This window comes from Lissotriton helveticus, chromosome 11 (genome assembly GCF_964261635.1).
Source record: "Lissotriton helveticus chromosome 11, aLisHel1.1, whole genome shotgun sequence".
NCBI classification, from domain to species: domain Eukaryota; kingdom Metazoa; phylum Chordata; class Amphibia; order Caudata; family Salamandridae; genus Lissotriton; species Lissotriton helveticus.
In genome coordinates, this window is record NC_136072.1 from 59769357 (window position 1) to 59788874 (window position 19518).

Consider the following 19518-nt stretch of genomic DNA (forward strand, 5'->3'; position numbering starts at 1 on the left):
CGATGCTTAGCGGTAAAAAATTCGTTGCTAAGCATCGTTAGCGATAAATATCGCTTAACTTTGGTAATATGCCCCAACGTCTGTTAACGTTCGATTCGAAGGAAATCAGGAAGTGTTGAAAAACATTGTCTGCGCCATCTTGCCTTTTTTCAAATGCCACACTTTTGTCGTGCACGGCAGCCATTTTAGATGCCTTGACCAGACCCACTCTTTGCACGCTGTCGATCCGTAGCATGGCTCCCCACCCTCGCAAGCATCTCCCCCAGGCACTGGTCACCCCCGCTCTCTGTCTTATGCATGGGCAATAAACCTCCCCCCATCTGCGCTGCTCTTCCCTGAGAATCACACTCTGTGCCCGCCCGACACCTCCCTTTCGCCCTATTCACTACCGCACCCTCTGACACTCCTCTTCCTCTGTGTCCGATTGTCCAGGCCGGTCCCAGGCTATCAGCTAGCCCTGCAGATGTAGTTTATGGCCCCAGCTGTAAAGAATCACCCCTCTTCAAAGGAGTTATAGTAGATCAAGGCCCACACCCGATGAGATCCGTCACACCACACGCGTTCCTACTATCTGAAAACCATCCTGTATTGTGATTGGGGAGGGGACCGAGCCTGAAGCGGAAGATTCCAGGGATGACTCTTTGTACATCAAAGTTTTTACAATTATGTGTCACATAAAAAATATATAGCACTCCAACAAAGTAGTAGGAATATAAAACTTTAATAACTTATAAATATATACAACAAAACAAAAACAGTAAAAACATTTAAACATTTTTAGGGAAAAAGAAGGAACAATGGTCAGTAGCGGTCGGGTGTGCGAATAGTCCCAAGGCAGCACAACGTCCATATTTCTGGACGGCACCCAGGTGATGTTGCCTGGGTGCCGCACTGATTTGGGTATCCGGCGTGGGGCGTCCCGGGGGGTGGGTCGTCAGTAGCGGTCTGTTGTGCGAATAGTTCCAAGGCAGCAGAACGCGCTGAAATGTGGATGGCACCAAGGTGATGTCCAGTAAGTTGCCGCCCTCCGAATAACGGCGTGGGGTGCCCCGGGGGCGGGGGGGGACGCAGTCCAAAGTTCCGTTAAAAGGGCAAAGGAAAGGATCGGTGGTTTGAACCATCAGTCAAAAAGGGGAGGGGGTGCAACAATTTTTCCTACCGGGTCACACTGTGCTTTCACCGGAACTGATCCGAACTGTGGTCTGCAGGATTCTAGTCATTCAAACTGAGGCTGACGCCAGCATGGGAGCGCCGACGTCCCGCGGCTACAGTTTCGTCACTCCACGGGCGATCATGGCAGTCATTCCCCATCGGGGGTGTCTGCGGGGGTCGGGGACTCCCGCGGCTCCTCTAGAATCTTCAAGGTCGTGGAGGACTACGGTGGTGGAGTCAACCAGTGACCGGGCCATTTCTTTATGCTGGACCCGCTCTTGCCAGGTCGACCGCCATTTTGAGAGTTCGGTAGCTACCGGCGATCGCGGGGTCAAATGAGCGGACGGGCTCCACCCTGCAGGGCGAGACGTTGCAGCATTGCCACAGTGGAAGAACCCTTTTCCGGGCGCCTGGAGCGCTGAGGGTGCAGCTGGGAAGCCTCCACCTGGGGAGGCGGGAGAGGCCTGTTCGCACCGTCTCTCCCACCCAGTGCACCCCACGGCGTCTCGCTTGACATTTGTTATGGCCGGACCAGGCGATGAGGACGAGGGGGGGGGGGTCGGAGTCATGTGCAAGACATCCCCCCCCAGTGTTGTCGCAGCCATTATAAAAGAAAGAAGAAATGTCCCGTCCGTCTTTGGGCCGGACCTCCGGTGGATGGCGGCCGGACGCCCTTTGCTCTGGCCCCATGAACGGGTTCCTTGGCTCATCTGGTGGGGCAGGCCTTGGCGTGTGGTGCCTCTCCTGGGCCTTTCGTGCAGTGGCCTCTCCACTCCCAGGCCCTCCATGGATGCTGGCCCAGACTGGGAGAGAGAGGGTCTAACCTGCAATTCTCCAGGGTTACCGCCACCGCGGCCGGATCCCGTCGGCCTCGGCCTCTGGTTGATGGTGGCCGGACTGGGAGAGAGAGGGGAGGGTCGAGGACACAGACATTCCCCCCCTTGCAACTCTCCAGGGTTGTCGTAGCAATCCCCCTGGCCGGGTCCCATTGGCCTCGGCCTTTCCTCCGGCTACACCCTACGTGATGATCTTCTGCCGACGGTTAGCAGCAGGACCCGCCTTATATGTGTTGCTTCCGGCTGGGCGTAGCCGCAAACCTGTTGCACTTTGGAAGTTTCCAGAATGGGGCGGATGTCTGCTGACTTGTATCTTTCCCAGTTTGCCGTTATTTGGCCGTGGCAGGTGGTGGGACAGACACGTTTTGGGGCAGTGAGGGGCGATGAAGCCTCGTTGCCTTGTGGCCGTTGCAATGTCACACTTGGTTTCTCTTACTGTTTTCAGGTTTCTTATTACGGGCTTACTTCTAACGTTTCTTGTTTCTAGGACAATAATAGGTTTTATCATTACGTATTGTTATCGTTTCTTTGTTTGTTATTTAATAAAAAGTTCATCAGTGGCCTACTGATTTTCGTTTTCCTATTCCTTTCTTTCCAGGTTGTTTCATGCTAAAGTTTCTGTTAACAGGATACAGTGATCACTTCGTTATTATTGCATATGTCCTTTTCACTAGGGGTGCTCTCTGGTCGGGCCAGATGACCTATCTCTAGTAAATGGTCCGGGTGAAACAGGTGCATCAATCAGTGGGGAGTAGATAGGCATGACAGATTACAACGGGGGAGAAAGGTCCGCATTACCTACCCTTTCACTACTTGCAAAGATTTTCCTACGTTTATTTGCAAACAGGGAATACCTCCAAAAAGAACCAATTCCCAAACAGTCAATGTTCGGGCAAACAATCAATCAATGAGGAACGAAATAGGCACGACGTGTTAAAGGTTTGCGTTACCTACCCTTCACTATCTGCAAAGAGATAGAGAATATTCCTATTCTTCCCCGTTTGCAGGCAGAGAAGATCCTTAAGAGAACCAACTTCGAACAATTCAATGCTCGATTCAAACAATCAACAAGGGGTACTGTGAACACAAATGAACGCCGCTTATGTACATACACATTGCTATTTTCAACAGGTTGTTCCTAATGTTTCTATTTTAGCGAGGTCAAAAAGAGATCCCATTAGTGGCCTACTGATTTTGCTCGATTCCTTTTGTTTTTTTACACGATTTTTCGCTATCTGCAAAGACTAAACAGAGTATTGCGACTCTGTGCTTGTTTGTAAATAGAGAATGAACCAAAGAGAACCAATTCTAAAACAGTAAATGCTTGGATAACAATCAATCAAATGGAGAGAGAAGCAAGCACGACGGATTACAACGGGGGCAAAGGCCTGCGTTAACTACCCTTCACTATCTGCAAAGCGAGAGTACTCCTAATAGAAATGAGGGGGGGGGGCAGCATTGAAAGCAGATCAGTGTGCATAAACACGAAAATGTTTTTTCTTACCACGTACTTGACAATCGACAGCTTATGATATTTGCTATTAAAAAACCATTGAAATTCACTGAAAAAACCATAGGCTATAGACCATATATAGTTAGGAATTAGCATTTACAAAACCTTGAAAATTCACTGAAAAAACCATAGGTTATAGACCATATATAGTTAGGAATTAGCATTTAAAAAACCTTATTTTACTCACACAAAACCATTGAAATTCCATATATAGTTAGTTGTACTAACTATATATCGCGCACCCGCAATCCACTGCTGATCATGTCACATATTACATCATTCATGACATGGTCAGTGACATCACTGATGACATCACTGATGACATCTCAAATGACATCACTGATGACATCACTGATGACATCTCAAATGACATCACTGATGACATCACTGATGACATCTCAAATGACATCACTGATGACATCTCATTTGACATTACTGATCACATCACTGATGACATCATTCATGTGATAATACGATGAACCTCTTCAGACTCTAATATAACCTTAGATACACTCAGTGTAAACACAGACTCACAGATTGTCATTCATCCATGAAGTTACACACACACACCTAGTCAGTCATGCAAACAATCAATCACACCTCCATTTTCCCAACTATACAGTTATACACACCTTACTTATTCAAACATATACTAAAACATATTTACTCTCTTATACAATCCTGGATACAAGTTTACAATGATGCATACAGCCACTCACACATTCACTGGCTCTTATGCACAGTTATTTATATATGTCAAGTCTCACATGTACTGTGTTTTACATATGTACTTACTTTGACATGTAGCACTGAGATATCCATTCACTCACCAATACATTGATGCACACAGTCAACCGCCCATACAGCTGTTTCCACATGCACTTTTGAACCCATACATCTAGTGAATCAACTGCTCACACATCTATGCACAGAGTCATACACCTCCCAGCCACCCACACATACACTCAGTCTCCCATACAAATACTTGGGCAACCAATCAATAACCCATATAGTTACTCATATAGCTACTGAACAACACATGCAGCAGTTTTCAGAACAACAGACATAATGATGCACAAATTAAGACAGTTTAGTCACTAACCCATGCACTCAGTGAGACACATTTAATCACTCACTCATACAGTCAGTCATGCACCTACTAAATCCTTCATCCAGACACTTATACATCCACTCAAGACATATTTTAACTTTACAGAAAAATACAGTCACTGGATGTTGTCATCAGTGATGTCATCAGTGATGTCATTTGAGATGTCATCAGTGATGTCATTTGAGATGTCATCAGTGATGTCATCAGTGATGTCACTGACCATGTCATGAATGATGTAATATGTGACATGATCAGCAGTGGATTGCGGGTGCGCGATATATAGTTAGTACAACTAACTATATATGGAATTTCAATGGTTTTGTGTGAGTAAAATAAGGTTTTTTAAATGCTAATTCCTAACTATATATGGTCTATAACCTATGGTTTTTTCAGTGAATATATATATATATATATATATATATATATATATATATATATATATATATATATATATATATATATATATATATATATATATATATATATTTATATACATGCAGCTCCAACAAATGGTCATAGAAAGCGGCAGGCTCTATTCAATCAGTCTTAGAGTAAAATAGGCGGCCATTTTAGAACATGTTACAATGCGTGTCTATAAACAAAAATTAAGGTAATTACACATGGAATGGTTGTGCAGTACAAATCCTACATTAAATAAACAAGCAGGATTGAAATACAATTAAAGTAAATTCAGCCCCATTGGGCATGGGTCAAACTACATGAATCAGGAACATCTTGTCCTACATATTTGCCTGACAAAAGGGAAACACATTGTAAACATATCACCAAAGCTACAAACAGAGATTATAGTTGAAACTCAGACCCAGTGGGCAAAGTCCTCTGTGCACATGCAAAGGACATCCCCTTCTGAATATTAGCCACATGACTGTTGATGCTAGTAGACAAAGATTTTTGTGACAAAAGTACCATAGTTGTAGAATAGTTGATTTAAGGTAGAACGTGCACAACACTGTCACGTGTATACCAAAAAGAAATGTAATAACAAAAAATAATAATAAAAATAATAAAGTAAAAGTAAAAAATTATAGTTGAAAATAGGGAATATATCTTAGCTCTTTAGATGTCATCTTTGGGTAATCCATCTGGATAACCTACAACAAATATAAAAAGTGATAGATCATTAAAAATACTTGTCCTGGTGACTTATACAGCAAAATGAAAATTAACAAATTGAAAGGCCTTTATAGGCATATTACTGCAATGCACAGATCATCAACTAGCGGAGTCCAAATGAAGAACACAGAGAAATAAGGACTTTAAGTTCATAATCATTCTGTAAAAGAGAGATATCTAATAGGCACCACTTTATAAAATCTCCTGATCAATGTTCATGCCTACTGGCATTCTCAACATGTATCTGCAATCAAGTTGTCTCAGGGCCTTCTCTCTATCCCCCCTCTCAAGGTTTTGACATCCTGGTCTAGGATACAATATGTAAATTTGGAGTGGTCCCTATTGTGGTGTTCCATGACGTGTTGAGCTACTGGGTATGTTGTGTCGGCATTCTTAATAGCACGCAAATATTGTAAGACCCGCTTATGTGCCTCTAGCTTGGTGCTCCCGACATATCTTTAGGGCATGGACATTCCCGTAAATATACCACATGTTCAGACTTACAATTCAGTGGTTTCAACATTTTTAAGTGCTCTCCAAAACAAGTTGTTACCTCTGTTACATTCTTGCCATGCTGACAGGCCTTACATTTAGCACATTTCTTGAACCCTTTATAGGGTGTAAGCCACTACTGCTGTGTGATAGTGTAGGTGTTAACTAATTTATTCTCTATTGTTTGTGAACGTCGGTATGGCAAATTGGGTTCACGAGGCATATCTTGACCTTTGGTTGGATCTTGCTTGACCAGATGCCAGTGCCTATTTAGAGCACTCCTCAATTCCTTATGTTGTGGAACATATGTGGCGATAAACCTAGTTAAAAGCTGCACCTTCCCTTCTTCTTCCGATTTTTTAAACAGAAGATCTGTTTTTCTCACTTTACTGGCTTTAAGTTTGGCATGTGCTAAAACATGACGTTGATATTCTCTAGCTGATAGTCCACCATGCAATACTCTCACAAACCCCAAAGATGGTCCTTGGATTCACAATAATAAACCCTTAGCTCAGTTCTGGTAAAGAGCAGTCAGGCTTTACTAGTGGCAAAGAGTAGTCAGGATTTACTGGAGGAACAAGTGTTAAGCATTTTAAATAACCAATATGGATGATCAATAATTAACAAGACTCGAAAGAAATACAAAACAAATTCATAAAAATAAAGCAGATTTGATCTTAATTTAGACCCCAAAGCAAAGTGAATCAGATACATACAACCAAATTTTAGAAGCAATATAAAATCAGTGCAACAAAATACAGTGATACTTTATCATTAGAATCAATGTTGAAAACCACTATTGACAAGCAGTCACTTGCAAGTCGAGTTGTGTGAGTTCCAAAGAGGGTAAAGGTGAAAAGGGTCCCAGGACCAATCCATGACAGTCAGCTCCATTTTACCTGGCTCGAGAAGCCTGGGTGAAGAGTTGTCCTGGCAGTCCCTGGTGCTGAAGCAGGAGCCACGTGACTGCTGGTTTTACAGCTTACACAGTGCTGGAGGGGGAAAGAGTGCAAAATGTTGACAAAGAAGCCAATGTTGACGTCGAAAGAAGGTCTTGCAGTGCTGCGTTGGGGTGAAGAGTCAAGGTAGTGGCTGTCGGACTAACAACCACTAAGTATTGGCAGCAGGAAGCCCTGTAGAAAGCTAATTTGACGTCCGGAGGACTGGGGGAACATGGTAGCTACCTGCAACTTTGTGAAGGGCAGGACTTCAATTTCCATAATGGACTGGACCATCTACTTCTGGACGATCCCTCGAAGGAACTGATTCTTTGGTTCTGGTATGTTGTTTTTACTTGCGGTTGCAGGGGACTAGTGCTACTAGTCCAAGGGAGTCTGACATTGCTTCTGGCTCTCGCGGGGATCCCTCTGTCTGGGGGAACTGATCTTTAGCCAATGACGTGCCTCAATCTTGCAGTTCCACGAGTGTTGCAACAAGTGTAGTGTCCCTATTTTAGTTTGTGCAAGTCCTATTGTCACAGACTCGGTCTCCTCTTTGCACTTTTTGATGCATGCTGGATCAGAGCAGAGGTTCTGGTGTCAGGGGTAGTCTTTAGATCATAGATTTATGGGCGTTAGAGGTGTGGGTGCAAGTGGCCATTGGGCTACTAGCCCCAGTGGCTAATCCACCCCTGAAGTGACCAGATCCGGGGGTGTAGGTCATCTTTTCTACACTAAAACCACTATTCTACCACTTTTAAAAATGGCAAAAGTCTTCCACAACTGTATAGACCAGGTACCCCACCTGGGGTACCTGGGGGTAGCTTGCCTTCTGGATGTGTACACATTCTGATTATCTAATTTTCCCGCCTCCCCCAGTGCAAATGTACCTGTGGACAGGTGGGGGGCTGCTTCCTCTTTTGGAAAGCAGCTTGAATGCATATCACAGGCGGTGTAGCCTTTGACGCTCACCACCTTGATGTGCCACTTCAGTAGCCAGCCTGCCAGGGAGGGAGGTGTGACCTTCTGGCAGGGGGTCAGATTCCAGTCTTGGCTGCAGCAAGCGCCGGCTGGCACCCAACTAACAAGGAAAGGCTGGGTCAACAGTGTGGGCAAACTCTAGGATAGCCACCTTAGTGCATGCCACATCATCCTCAACAAAAGAATCGTGTTAAGGGTGAGGAGGCATATTGTTTGATACAAAACATGACATATATAGCAGTACAGTAATGAAGCTGCCAACCTCGGGTTGGCTGGTGTGCCAGCCTATGTAATCCTATGGACCGTCTATCACTTATAGTATCCTTTAATAGTAAAGGCCACTTTAGGGACAGATAAGCTTGCACTTACATGTTCACACCTTTAATATAATATACCCTGCCTCCCGGTCTTTAGGAGGCTTTCCTTAGGGGAGACTGGCATATATTAAAAATAGTGCAATTGACTTTGCCACACATGGTGAGGGCTAAGTTGCGTTCAAGCAGCCTGAACTGCTCCTGCAGTCTGCATTGGCAGGCCCGTTGTGAGGAGTTTACTTGGATCATTCAGGGTAGCACAAACAGTGTTCAAGCCTGGGTGCCCCTTGTAAAACTCATGCCCTGGGTACCACTGATACCATACATTAGGTGCTTATAAGCAGGTTAACGTCCTTTGTTATTTGAGGTTACCAATTGACACATATCTGTTTTGGGGAAAGAGTTGTGGTACTGGGACCTGTTCAGGAGGCTCCAGGGCACTGTCAGAGTCAAAACAAGTATTTAGTAGTCAAACTGGGGCAAAAAGTGGGGGGCATCTGTAAAAACGCCTGTTTTGTTTCAATTTTCATTTCAGCTGCATCCAATATGTACTGTATCTAAACTATAGCCTCACTCTATATCCTTTGAGACAGACCTTAACTGATCAAAGCAAACTACCACCAAAGTCAAGGAGGCTTGGGAAACAAACGTTTCATTGCAAAAATAGTAATCAGTGTCTTGGTGACTGCTGAACCCTTCGAATCTCACAACCCATTAGTAGGTTGTCCTCGCACATGAGAGAATATGAGAATAACGCTGATAGCTAAATATTGAGAAAAAAAGTGGAGTGGTCGAATTCTTGAAATAACCTCTTAAATTACTCTGAAAAGCATTACTGTCCATGGTTGCTTTCCTCAGTTTGTCCGGTATGATCAGCCGTGGACCCCACAGCTCTCTGGTTTGCGATAATTTATTTGAGTGAGTCATGTCGCTTCTTTTTGTTGCTGCAGGGAAAAGCCTGGATCCATCTTCGGCGATCGTCCATTCTGTCACTAATGTGATCTCTGCTGTGGTTTTCGGACACCGCTTCTCCAGAGACGATAAAGAATTCCATCAGCTCATTGAAGCAAGTGATGTCATTGTTAGCAAAATAGTCAGCTCGTGGGGCAGGGTGAGTCTTAAAATGACTTCATATTGTAAGTGAGTGGTTAATCAGAGGGAACAACTTGTGCATGGAAACTCGAATGAAACTTGTGAAAGAAAAGCTGAGGAATAAGACATGTAAGCTTTCTGTTAGAGACTGAGAGAGAAAATTAGGAAGAAGATTAATGCCCACATAGAAAGAAACTGATTTAATAAAATGAGAAAGTAGTTAAAGGAGAAAGAGCACTTAAAAAGAAAAGGGAGAAGGAGAGGAAAGTGCAACAGGAATGGAAAATGGAGAGAAGCAAGTAAGAAAAAAACAGAGATAAAGTATGCTAAAACACGAAAGCACAGCTGTATAGTAAAAACTGCAGCAGAAGACGATAGAACATTATTATTATTATTATTATTAATATTATTATCTATATATATAAAAACAAATGTATGTCTGTCTGTCTATCTGTTTGTCCTTTATGCATTACTACACCATTCATCCGATCGCCATGAAACTTTGGGAAGTTGTTGAGTACACTCCCGCGAAGGTTTCTGACATAACGTTTTTTAAAGATCGGCCCCCCAGGGCCCTCATAATCTTTCGAATACTGAATTTACAACCACGACTTTGCAAAGGTACAAGACTTTCGGTGAAAAAGATGATGAACAATGTCATCAAAGCTACAATTTTGAATGGGAAATTCAAGGGGGAAGATGTACTGTCGCCACGTATTCCAATGATCCCAACAGATATGCCATTTGAATTCAAACGTTTACAGTTTCCGGTGCGACTCGCATTTGCAATGGCCATCAACAAAGCACAAGGACAATCGCTGCAAGTGTGTGCACTAGATTTGGAGAATCCGTGCTTCTCACATGGACAACTGTATATGGCCAGCTCACGCGTCAGAAAACCTTCTGATTTATTCATGTACGCACCAGACGGAAAAACCAAAAATATTGTGTATCCACAAGCACTCGAATAAATAAAGATAATTAAAACAACACTTTCTAATGTTTACCATATTAAAAGGAATTCGTTTAAAAAAAATTACACAATGTAAATTGAATGTTATCATTACAAGTTTACTTGAATTTCCTTTCTTCTGAGATCGCAGCAACGCGCGACGGGTGTGCTAGTTATTAATAAAGTTTGTAGAGCACATAGCTACCCAAATAGGGTATACCAGTGCTGATAATAATATTACATGTGTGTTGCTTGGAAATGAATTTACCTTGAAAAATTGAAATGACAAGGGGAGTTTGGCAAAACAGGAATCGGTTGGTTTAATTAAACCAGCAGCTGGAAGATCATCAACAGAGTTGTGTCTGATCACAGTCTCAAAGTACAGACGTTTTGGCCAATAATATACAGTTCCTGAGGTACAATTGAATAATTACACATTCCTGTGAAGCATGTAGATCCAGGCCTAGTCATGAACCATAAATACAACCATCTGATAAGGGGGTGCGCAGGTGGTTCTCGACCTCATGGATAGATAGAGTGGGCCCGTGTGTATCTGTCCAGATAGCCGTCATAGGGAGCATTTGATCACTACGTGTGGTGTGCAGGCTGTTTTCTGATTGGCTAAGTGTTCCTAACTACATGTGGCATCTGACTTTGTGGTATTTTGGGAATGTACGCTTTAGGCCTGTTTGTGGTGTTTCTGCCCATCCATGAGATTAATCAGGCTTTACCCTGTTTGCGCATTTGTCTTCAGGCTAAGGCTAACCCCAACTGTGACCTATCAATTGGAAGGCTTGGGTTTGGGTCACAGCACCTGTCTGATCACATATTTCTGGCTTGGGGTTGATGGGTTGGTCATCTGGGGTGAATTAGACAGCAATGATATGAGTTACTTATTATGTGTACATATAACATGGAGGTCATTGATATCATATTTACCGACATGCTCATTATTATGCATACATTGTCATAGCATACATTGACATGGTTTTTACTGGTACTGACATTGCTATTCATGCATATATCATGGCGTACATTGACATCGCATTCAGTGAGATTAACATGTGCAAGACCAAAATAAAGGCCAAAGGCAATGGTAGATAAAATAAAAGCAGGGAACACACCACCAAAGACAAAGAAGATAGAAAGATAAAAAATAAAAAAGTTAGGTGAGAAAGTGGGATCAAATATAAGTTTCAAGAGAAAGAGAGATGAATACAACAGTCAAAAGATGAGATGACACTTTTCTCAATCTCACACAATTTCACACCAACATCTTTCCGATATATTGACTGATTTAGTTTATACTCAGCAGGGGGCAGTTTACACTTGTCAAGGAAGCTGATGTTCTCAGAGATAGAAAAATCCCACTGTAGCTGACATCATATTAATGTTCTCATGATCAGGGATAATTTTAGCACCATGCTCTCTTACAGTGTTATGTAGGGAATTCCCATTGGTGCTTTTATGTATTTCATTATTCCACGATTAATCCACTTCAAAGAACTTTAAAGTATTGTAAAGGCAGCAAGAGAGCTTTTTTATCATACATTAATACTGGACACAGGACACCGCGCAAATACTTAAGTATGATGTGTTTCTGAATTTCATATGTAGGTTTAGAGTAAAGGACAGAACGCCTTTGAAAACAAATTCACATTGACTAATTTCCCTTGTGATATGTGCTACAGTTTTTCTCATTTAGCATACAGGCATCAGGACAGATTCTAAGTCACCAACTACATGGATGTTCTGTCACTTGCTTTTGGTGCCCTACATTTTTCACTGGAGTTCAGGGAACTGCTTCACAGAAAAAAATCGACTTTCAAAGCAACAAGATATAGGAAAATGCTTTTGTAAACAAGTAGCAAAGATGTGTTGTTGTTCTGGGACCTGTCTGTGGGTGGTGGACACAAAAAGATTTAGAAGATTAGGGGGCAGATTTACATTTCCTGATGCATCCCTGCAAATCAACAGGGATACGCCAGGAAAGATGTGTGACGCAAGTTTACCCTTGCGCCACCACATATGCCCCGCATTTACAATGCAAAGGACACGCAATTGATGGACGGAATGCAGAGCAAATAAAAACATTCACCATCAGTCAAGAGATCTGGGTTAATCCATCATTCTTTTGCTCACCATCACACCCCAGTTTAGACCTGGCCATATGCAAATTAGTCTTGATCCTGTGACTCATGGGAACAGTCCAGCCCGAGCTGCCAAGCCAGGTCCTCCCTTGACCGGAAACAAGCATCCTAGGACCGGTTTCGGGGTTTTACCCCTTTTCAGCCAGGATAGCTTGATTTCAGTGGCACAGTGAGCCCAGGACCCACGTCTGGGCATACCTGGCGCACTTAGGGCGAGAAAGCAAAAGACACACATTTACAATGCAGCACATCATGGTGCAAGGATAAACAGATGCATGTCACATCTGCCGGCGTAAGGTTGGCGCAGTGTTGGAGTTGTGTCGCAGGCACGACGCAACTCCAGCACTGTTCTAACCTGGCCTATCCTCAACATGGTGCATCATGCCTTACGCCTGCTTCAAGCAGGCGCAAGGTTTTGACGCAGTGGCGTCAGAAAAGTGACTGAGTGAAATCTTGTAGATTTCACTCAGGGACTTTTCCGAGGCATTCCTGTGACGGAACACCCACCCTGCGCTGGAATGCCCACATGAAACCAGACACAGGTTTCATGTGGCGCAGGGCTTTACAACGTGACGCACCTCCCTAGATGCGTCACGTTGTAAATAGGGCGCAATGTGGCGCAGGGTTTACACCGCCGCAGCGTCACAAAAGTGATGCAACAGTGGCACAAATGTGGCGCACGGGGCTCGTAAACCTGCCCCTGGGTGAGCAGAGACCATTTGAACAAGAGGTAGAGTAAGGAGGGTTCATGGACATAGGAAACTGGACTTTAAAGCTCAGTCAGTCATAATACTTTTATTTGATTTCATCAAAAATCATAAAAGGGTATACAAACCACCATAGTACATTGTAAATTAGGTTAGGAATTTTTGACAATACAAGAAATACGTATGTGACACAATCAAGTACTTGAACAGTCGTCGATAGTTAGATTTAAAAATTATCAGATTGTACAATAAAATATTATTATAAAAATGTACGAACAATAAAAATAAGATATAGTGGTGCTATTGGAAAATTAGGCAGACCGTTCAGTTCTGGACTGCTCCAGTTAGTTCATTTGTATTTTTTTTGTCCATTTCTTCTGCCGTTTTCCATAAAGTTATAGCTCTACAAGATAGGTGAATTCACAAGCCTTCGAGACATTGTATGACTGCCCCTCTACATGTCCCTGTTTGTGCCTTCCTCAGTAACTCACGGAGCAGTGTGTTTCTGATTTCTAGCAGTGAGGGGCAAATGCATAGAAGGTGTAGCAGCGATTCTTCTCCTTGTCCGCAGAGTCGGCATTCTTTGGTCGGCCAGCTACATTTCCATTTCGGAGCTAAGTCTTTCGTAGGGAAAGAGCCCAGCTGCAGCAGCGTTGGGTAGTGCTTTTTGTGCTGTGAAAAGTATGCTTGGGGCTTCAGCAACTGATACGATTGTATCACTCTCCATGTGTGACTTTTCCTGGCGATGGTAGTTTTGTCTTTTAGCAAAGACACCCGTTTTATTGTGTTATTCGCTACAGTTTTGAATCCAGAGTATGTGGTGATTATGTGCCATGCCTCCTCGAGCTGTAAGGCCAGGATGGATTCTTTTAGGATGGTAAAAATGTTATTCTGTAGCCTGGCTTGTTTTTCTATCTCTTCCCAACAGAAGGGGGCCAGAGTGTTGTATTCAGCTTCGCTCATCCGCCAGTAATATTTGGCCATTGCCCCTTGTCTAGCAGGTATCTGATTTTCGAGTCCATACTCCAGTCATATTTGAGACTGGGAGATATGTTGGGGAATTGAAATCAGTCTCTTCAAAAACTGATTGTGCTAGGTTTAGGACAGTGGCATCTTTTGTTTTCAGGATTTCCGACCCGTAGGATATTGAGGGAAGGAATTTAGCAGCGATTACTTTAAGGAGATGTCCTGTTGAGCAACCTGTTAGCTTCTTCTGAACAGTTTTAAAGGCGAAGAGGAGTTGTTTCGCTTTCGTTTTTCCTTGATCCAGTATTAATACAAGTCCACCTGGGATATTGGTTTCGCATCTAGCTTCCAGGTAAATGTACCTTTTTTCCTGTTTTTATGATGTTTTGAAAAGCATAGCACCTTAGTTTTTTTGATGATTTATTTATTTGATTTGATTTGATGAAAGTTGGGCGGAATTAATGTAGGCACCTAGCTGAGATATCGATCGCTGTAGGCCTATAGGTGTTTGGGCTAGGAGGACTATGCCATCTGTTTATTGGAGACTAGGTATCGATGTTTTGCCCAGTTTTGGGGGGTCAGTTTGTGTGAGTTGGAGGTACTTCTCAAGGTCTGCAGTATAGGTGTTAAATAGGTGGGGAGCGAGAACGCACCCCTGTTTTAGTCCATTGGAGGTCCCCATTCTCAGGTTGCATCCCATGGATTGCGGGACCTGGGGTGGAGGTTACATTATACGTTTGATTAATATGGGCTCTCCAGGTGTCCTCCATTATTTCTGAGTTGAAATGTCGGTTCTGGCCATTTGACAGCTTGTTAATTATACCCCAAAAGAGTCTAGAGTCTCCTTTCTCGCTGGCATGGAGGAGTTTCGCCCACATGAGTTCTCTGTGATCACACTTTGCCACCTTGATGTTGATTTGGAAGACCTTTCTAGTTTTTGCAATTAAGGATAAGGTCTCTTGGGTGGATTCTTGATTACAGGTTCTTAGATGTCTTAAATATGTATTCAGTTGTTTTTTCTGTTTCCTTAGGCTGTTTGTGAACCATGCTGCCCCAAATGAGCCTTCTACTTTGTTCGCATTGCCCTGTCATGGGAATTCTTTGTCTAGTTTGAGAGCGAAGGATTCCCAGGCCTCTATACACGATGATTCATGTTCGAAACTCTCCAAGAGAGTGGTGCATATACCCATTATATTACCAATAGTTTCCTATTTCCTGGTGAGGCGCTTTAAGTTAAAACATTGAGATTGTGAAGACATCACCTTATTTGTTATTGGTCTTGGCGTATTTATGAGTAGTCTGAGAATTTGTGGTAAGTGATCACATTCTGCTCTGTCTTGTATTTGAAAATTCGAAATGTAAGGTAGAATATCGTAATCCGTAAAGGTGTAATCGATGAGTGAGCCTGTTTTTTGTGTGACCCTTGTACAGGCTGGAGTATTGTTGATCAGACCCCATGTGTTCAGCACGCACATTGAGAGTTCTTCCAAAAGTGCCGCTGTGAGAGAGAAGCCTCAAAAGTGATGTGAGCTGTGGCTGAGTTCTAACACAGTTACAAAAATATGGCACCTAGAAATAAACGCTAGTCACTGTAAGGAATCTGAGCTCAACCATAGCAGCTTGACACAAATAGCAAGGTTTTCCTTCAATATTACACAGAACAAACAGAACTTGTATAGATTAGGTTTAATTAAACTTCTCTTGCCTAGTCCTTGCATACTACTACTGTAATTTTACAGTTCATACCACAACAGATTCTTTCTTATATTCTAAGTTTTCTGACAATGCAGTTTCTAATTTCATTTTATAATAGACACGCAGACAGTAAAACAATTGTCCCACATACCTACTCACATAAATAAGAGTGTGACGCTTCATGATTGTTCATAATCCAGAATACATCTGTATTAGAGGGAGATTGTATCAAACAAGAACATTCAGGGAGTATCCTGATAAGTTCCTACAATATTTTAGTTGAATGTATGACCAGAAAAGGGCACTCTGCTTAACCAATGCAATTTCTTATACTCAAGATCTTTGATGCGTTCCCCTGGCTGATGCGGTATCTTCCAGGACCTCACCAGGATGTCTTCCAGAGCAATGCATTCATGGAAGAATTTGTAAAGAAGGAAATCCAGAGTCACAAAGAGAATGGAGTGCCTGAGGAACCCCAGGACGTGATTGATTTTTACCTTGCTAAAATATCAAGAGTAAGTGTTTGCTTCAGCCATGTTGGCTGCTCTAGTCAAGCTCTCAGGCGGTGCTTTGTACATGAAAAATCCCATGCGATGATAAGAAAAAATGTCACACAACAGGAATCTTTATGGCTCATTGGTTTCTCATGCAAATAGGTATTTAATTAAAATTAACTGAAGAATAAAGTGTGTGAGTAAAAAATGTAAGCTTCTGTATTCCCATAGTTTGATTAGCTTCAGCTCCTAGCTAACAAACCAACTGTGTTTTTAAAAGTCATGCCTTTTTAAGGTCTTAATTCAGCACCTATAGCTGTATTGTACAAAGTGTCCTGGGGCGCAACAGGCATGTCCTCCCGCTTTGCGCACCCTGGGGGCACTTTGATATTACAGAGAAGGCCACCGATGCTTGTGCTACCCTTTCTGTAATACAAATAGTGCTAGTGCACATATAGAGTCAGTGCTATCCCTAGAGGGTGTTCCCTCATTTTCATCGGGACGTGGCTCCATGTAAATTAGGGAATCCCCATGGCTCTGCCCCGTATTAGAGATACGTGCGCAAAGGCTTAGAAGCTGACAGTGTGCCACCTAAAAGGTGGTGCACGGTCAGTGCACCCTATGATTTCAGTCCTCTAGAGGGAGGAAAGTGGGGTGCAGTCACCCACTGCACCCGCCTGCAAGGGGATCTCTAAAGCTGCTCCATATTTCATATGATTGCCCTGCATCCAGGGCAGCTCAACTTTGTGACTGCCCTGGGGGCTGCACATTCAACTCAATACGGTGCACTCTCTTTGTTAACATCAAGCACACCTTTTGAAAGGTGCCCTCCACACTAACAAAGAGAGTGAGTCGTATTCTTTATTACGGGCCCTGGTCAATTCTGTGAGTAACCAGTCTTTCTCTGTATCATGGGAGTAGGCCCCCAAACTCAGAAAGCTTAGGACTTCACTTTGGTTCTTACAGGCAAACACAGGCCCAGCAAGTCAACCAAACCCTATTGACAGAGATAGTTTCACAACTGTTCAAAGGAAGTGAAAGGCAATCAATATGGCAATTTACAGAACAAAAAAGCTGAATAAATACATTATCCTTCACTGATTTTATCATCCTTTCTTCCTTTTCTAAATTCGTATCTGCTACTAATTGGTTCCATTCCTCTTTTCAAAGGGAAATACTGCTCATTCCGATCACTCCATATTGTAGGGTTATTGAATCTGTCCATCCATCAGATTTCTTAAGTCTTTCTTCACTTCCATTCTTCTGGATAATCAATTAATCTCACCATATCTACTGCAAGCATGATCACTCATCCACATTCATTATGCTTCCATGTCAGAGTTTATAATATATCCTTACCCTAATAACTAACCCATAGTTATCCATACCGATGATAAAATTAAATCTGCAATCTGTGTAATTTAATTATGCAATTCAACATACTAATTTCCGTCAATTTGATTTGATAACCAAGACTAGACTGCTGTACATCATCAATCAGTTCCCCAAGTTATGATGTATTCACAATAGGCTGTTTCAATATTTCACATTTGCTGAATTTGCATATTAATATTCCATTCAGGACTCTCATGATGTCACCTCTACATTTGATGAGCATAACATGGTCCGGCTTGCAGCTGATTTTTTTGGAGCTGGAACAGAGACCACCACCACCACCCTACGCTGGGCACTCCTTTACATGGTAAAATACCCAGAAATCCAAGGTGAGGGCGAGGATGGGTACTACACAAAGTATTTTCTACCCTACATAGTATTCATTCAGAAGTCTAAGGAACAAGCATGTTCACTACATCAGAAAATGCAACTAAAGAATTATATTTGAAGGGCATGATATTCCACTGAGAGACGAATGTTCATTTACAGCTTCAATGCAATGTATGAGATCTGTCAAATCAGCTCAAAACAAGCACCATTTGTAGAATGTCCTTTAGGGCATGTATAGGCGAACAGTCAATGACAGTAATTCACCAAAATGCCATGGGTAGCAGAAGTGAAGTCACACAGGGGCGTATTTTCTAACCAGTATCGCCACCACAATGTCACTTTCAGTGACGTTTTGATGGCGATAGGGGACTCGCCTTATCTACAAGGTAGCGTTAAGCTGCTTAACGTGACTTGACGCTGCCTTGTAAATAAGGCACCCTTTCACACTGTGTTTAGCATGAAAGGAGAGGGCAATGGGTGGTAATGTGGGTACTTCACTGCAACACCCATTGATTTTGATGCTACCCCCTATTTACAAGTGTGGTGTAAATACGTACGACTGAGGTCGACTAGGTCTCTACTGACTATATTAGACTTAAGGTTTGCCAGCTAGCTCAGAGGTCACTAGAAACTTTCTCGAATAAACGAGGAGGAGTTTAACCTCCCTGGATAGACAAGAAGGGATTAGCTTCTGACAACCATAAAACATGACAACTTTGCTCCCCCAGAATAAGAGTGTATCTCTAGAGTCGTGTGAAAACAATAGACAGCTATTTCCCTCAGTCAAGTGTGCATACTTAGTTTCACCAGAGTGCAGAGAAAAGAGAGACGGGCGTTTTCAATAAAAGGTGTTATTTATTGAGCAGTCTTCTTTCTCATGCAAGAGAAATGAATTGCCACATTTGCAATACTTATAGTAAAGTAAAGTGCGTACAGTAAAAGGAGGATTATAAAATAATACTGTAAAAGCATTGATATGGTTTCTTAGCCATATGATACTTTAAAATAGATAAAATATATACATACATATATATATTGACTAACGTACTCAACTGGTGCTTCTAAATACGCCTACCCCGGTGTACCTGACCTTAGCCTAATACGTGGGAAGGAGTAAGTAAGTAGCAGTTTAAGTTAAGTTGGATTTGCCAGGAATCTGGCTCAAGAATTCTCTTCAAGGGTTTAGTCAGCTCCGTACCTGGGTAATAGAAAGCAGGAGGTCTTGTATCTCTCTCTCAGGACTCGATATCCCAGTAACCCACGAAG

General features: G+C 42.7%; 1 protein-coding gene across 1 annotated transcript in view; it reads left to right on the forward strand.

Moving 5' to 3' along the window:
• LOC144791754 (cytochrome P450 2J4-like) overlaps nucleotides 1-19518 on the forward strand; it is an 88477-nt gene that overhangs the window by 44758 nt on the left and 24201 nt on the right. The window contains exons 4-6 of the mRNA XM_078666524.1: nucleotides 9422-9582; nucleotides 16372-16548; nucleotides 18110-18251. Coding sequence (XP_078522650.1) covers nucleotides 9422-9582; nucleotides 16372-16548; nucleotides 18110-18251 — 480 coding nt within the window. The remainder of the gene's footprint in view (nucleotides 1-9421; nucleotides 9583-16371; nucleotides 16549-18109; nucleotides 18252-19518) is intronic.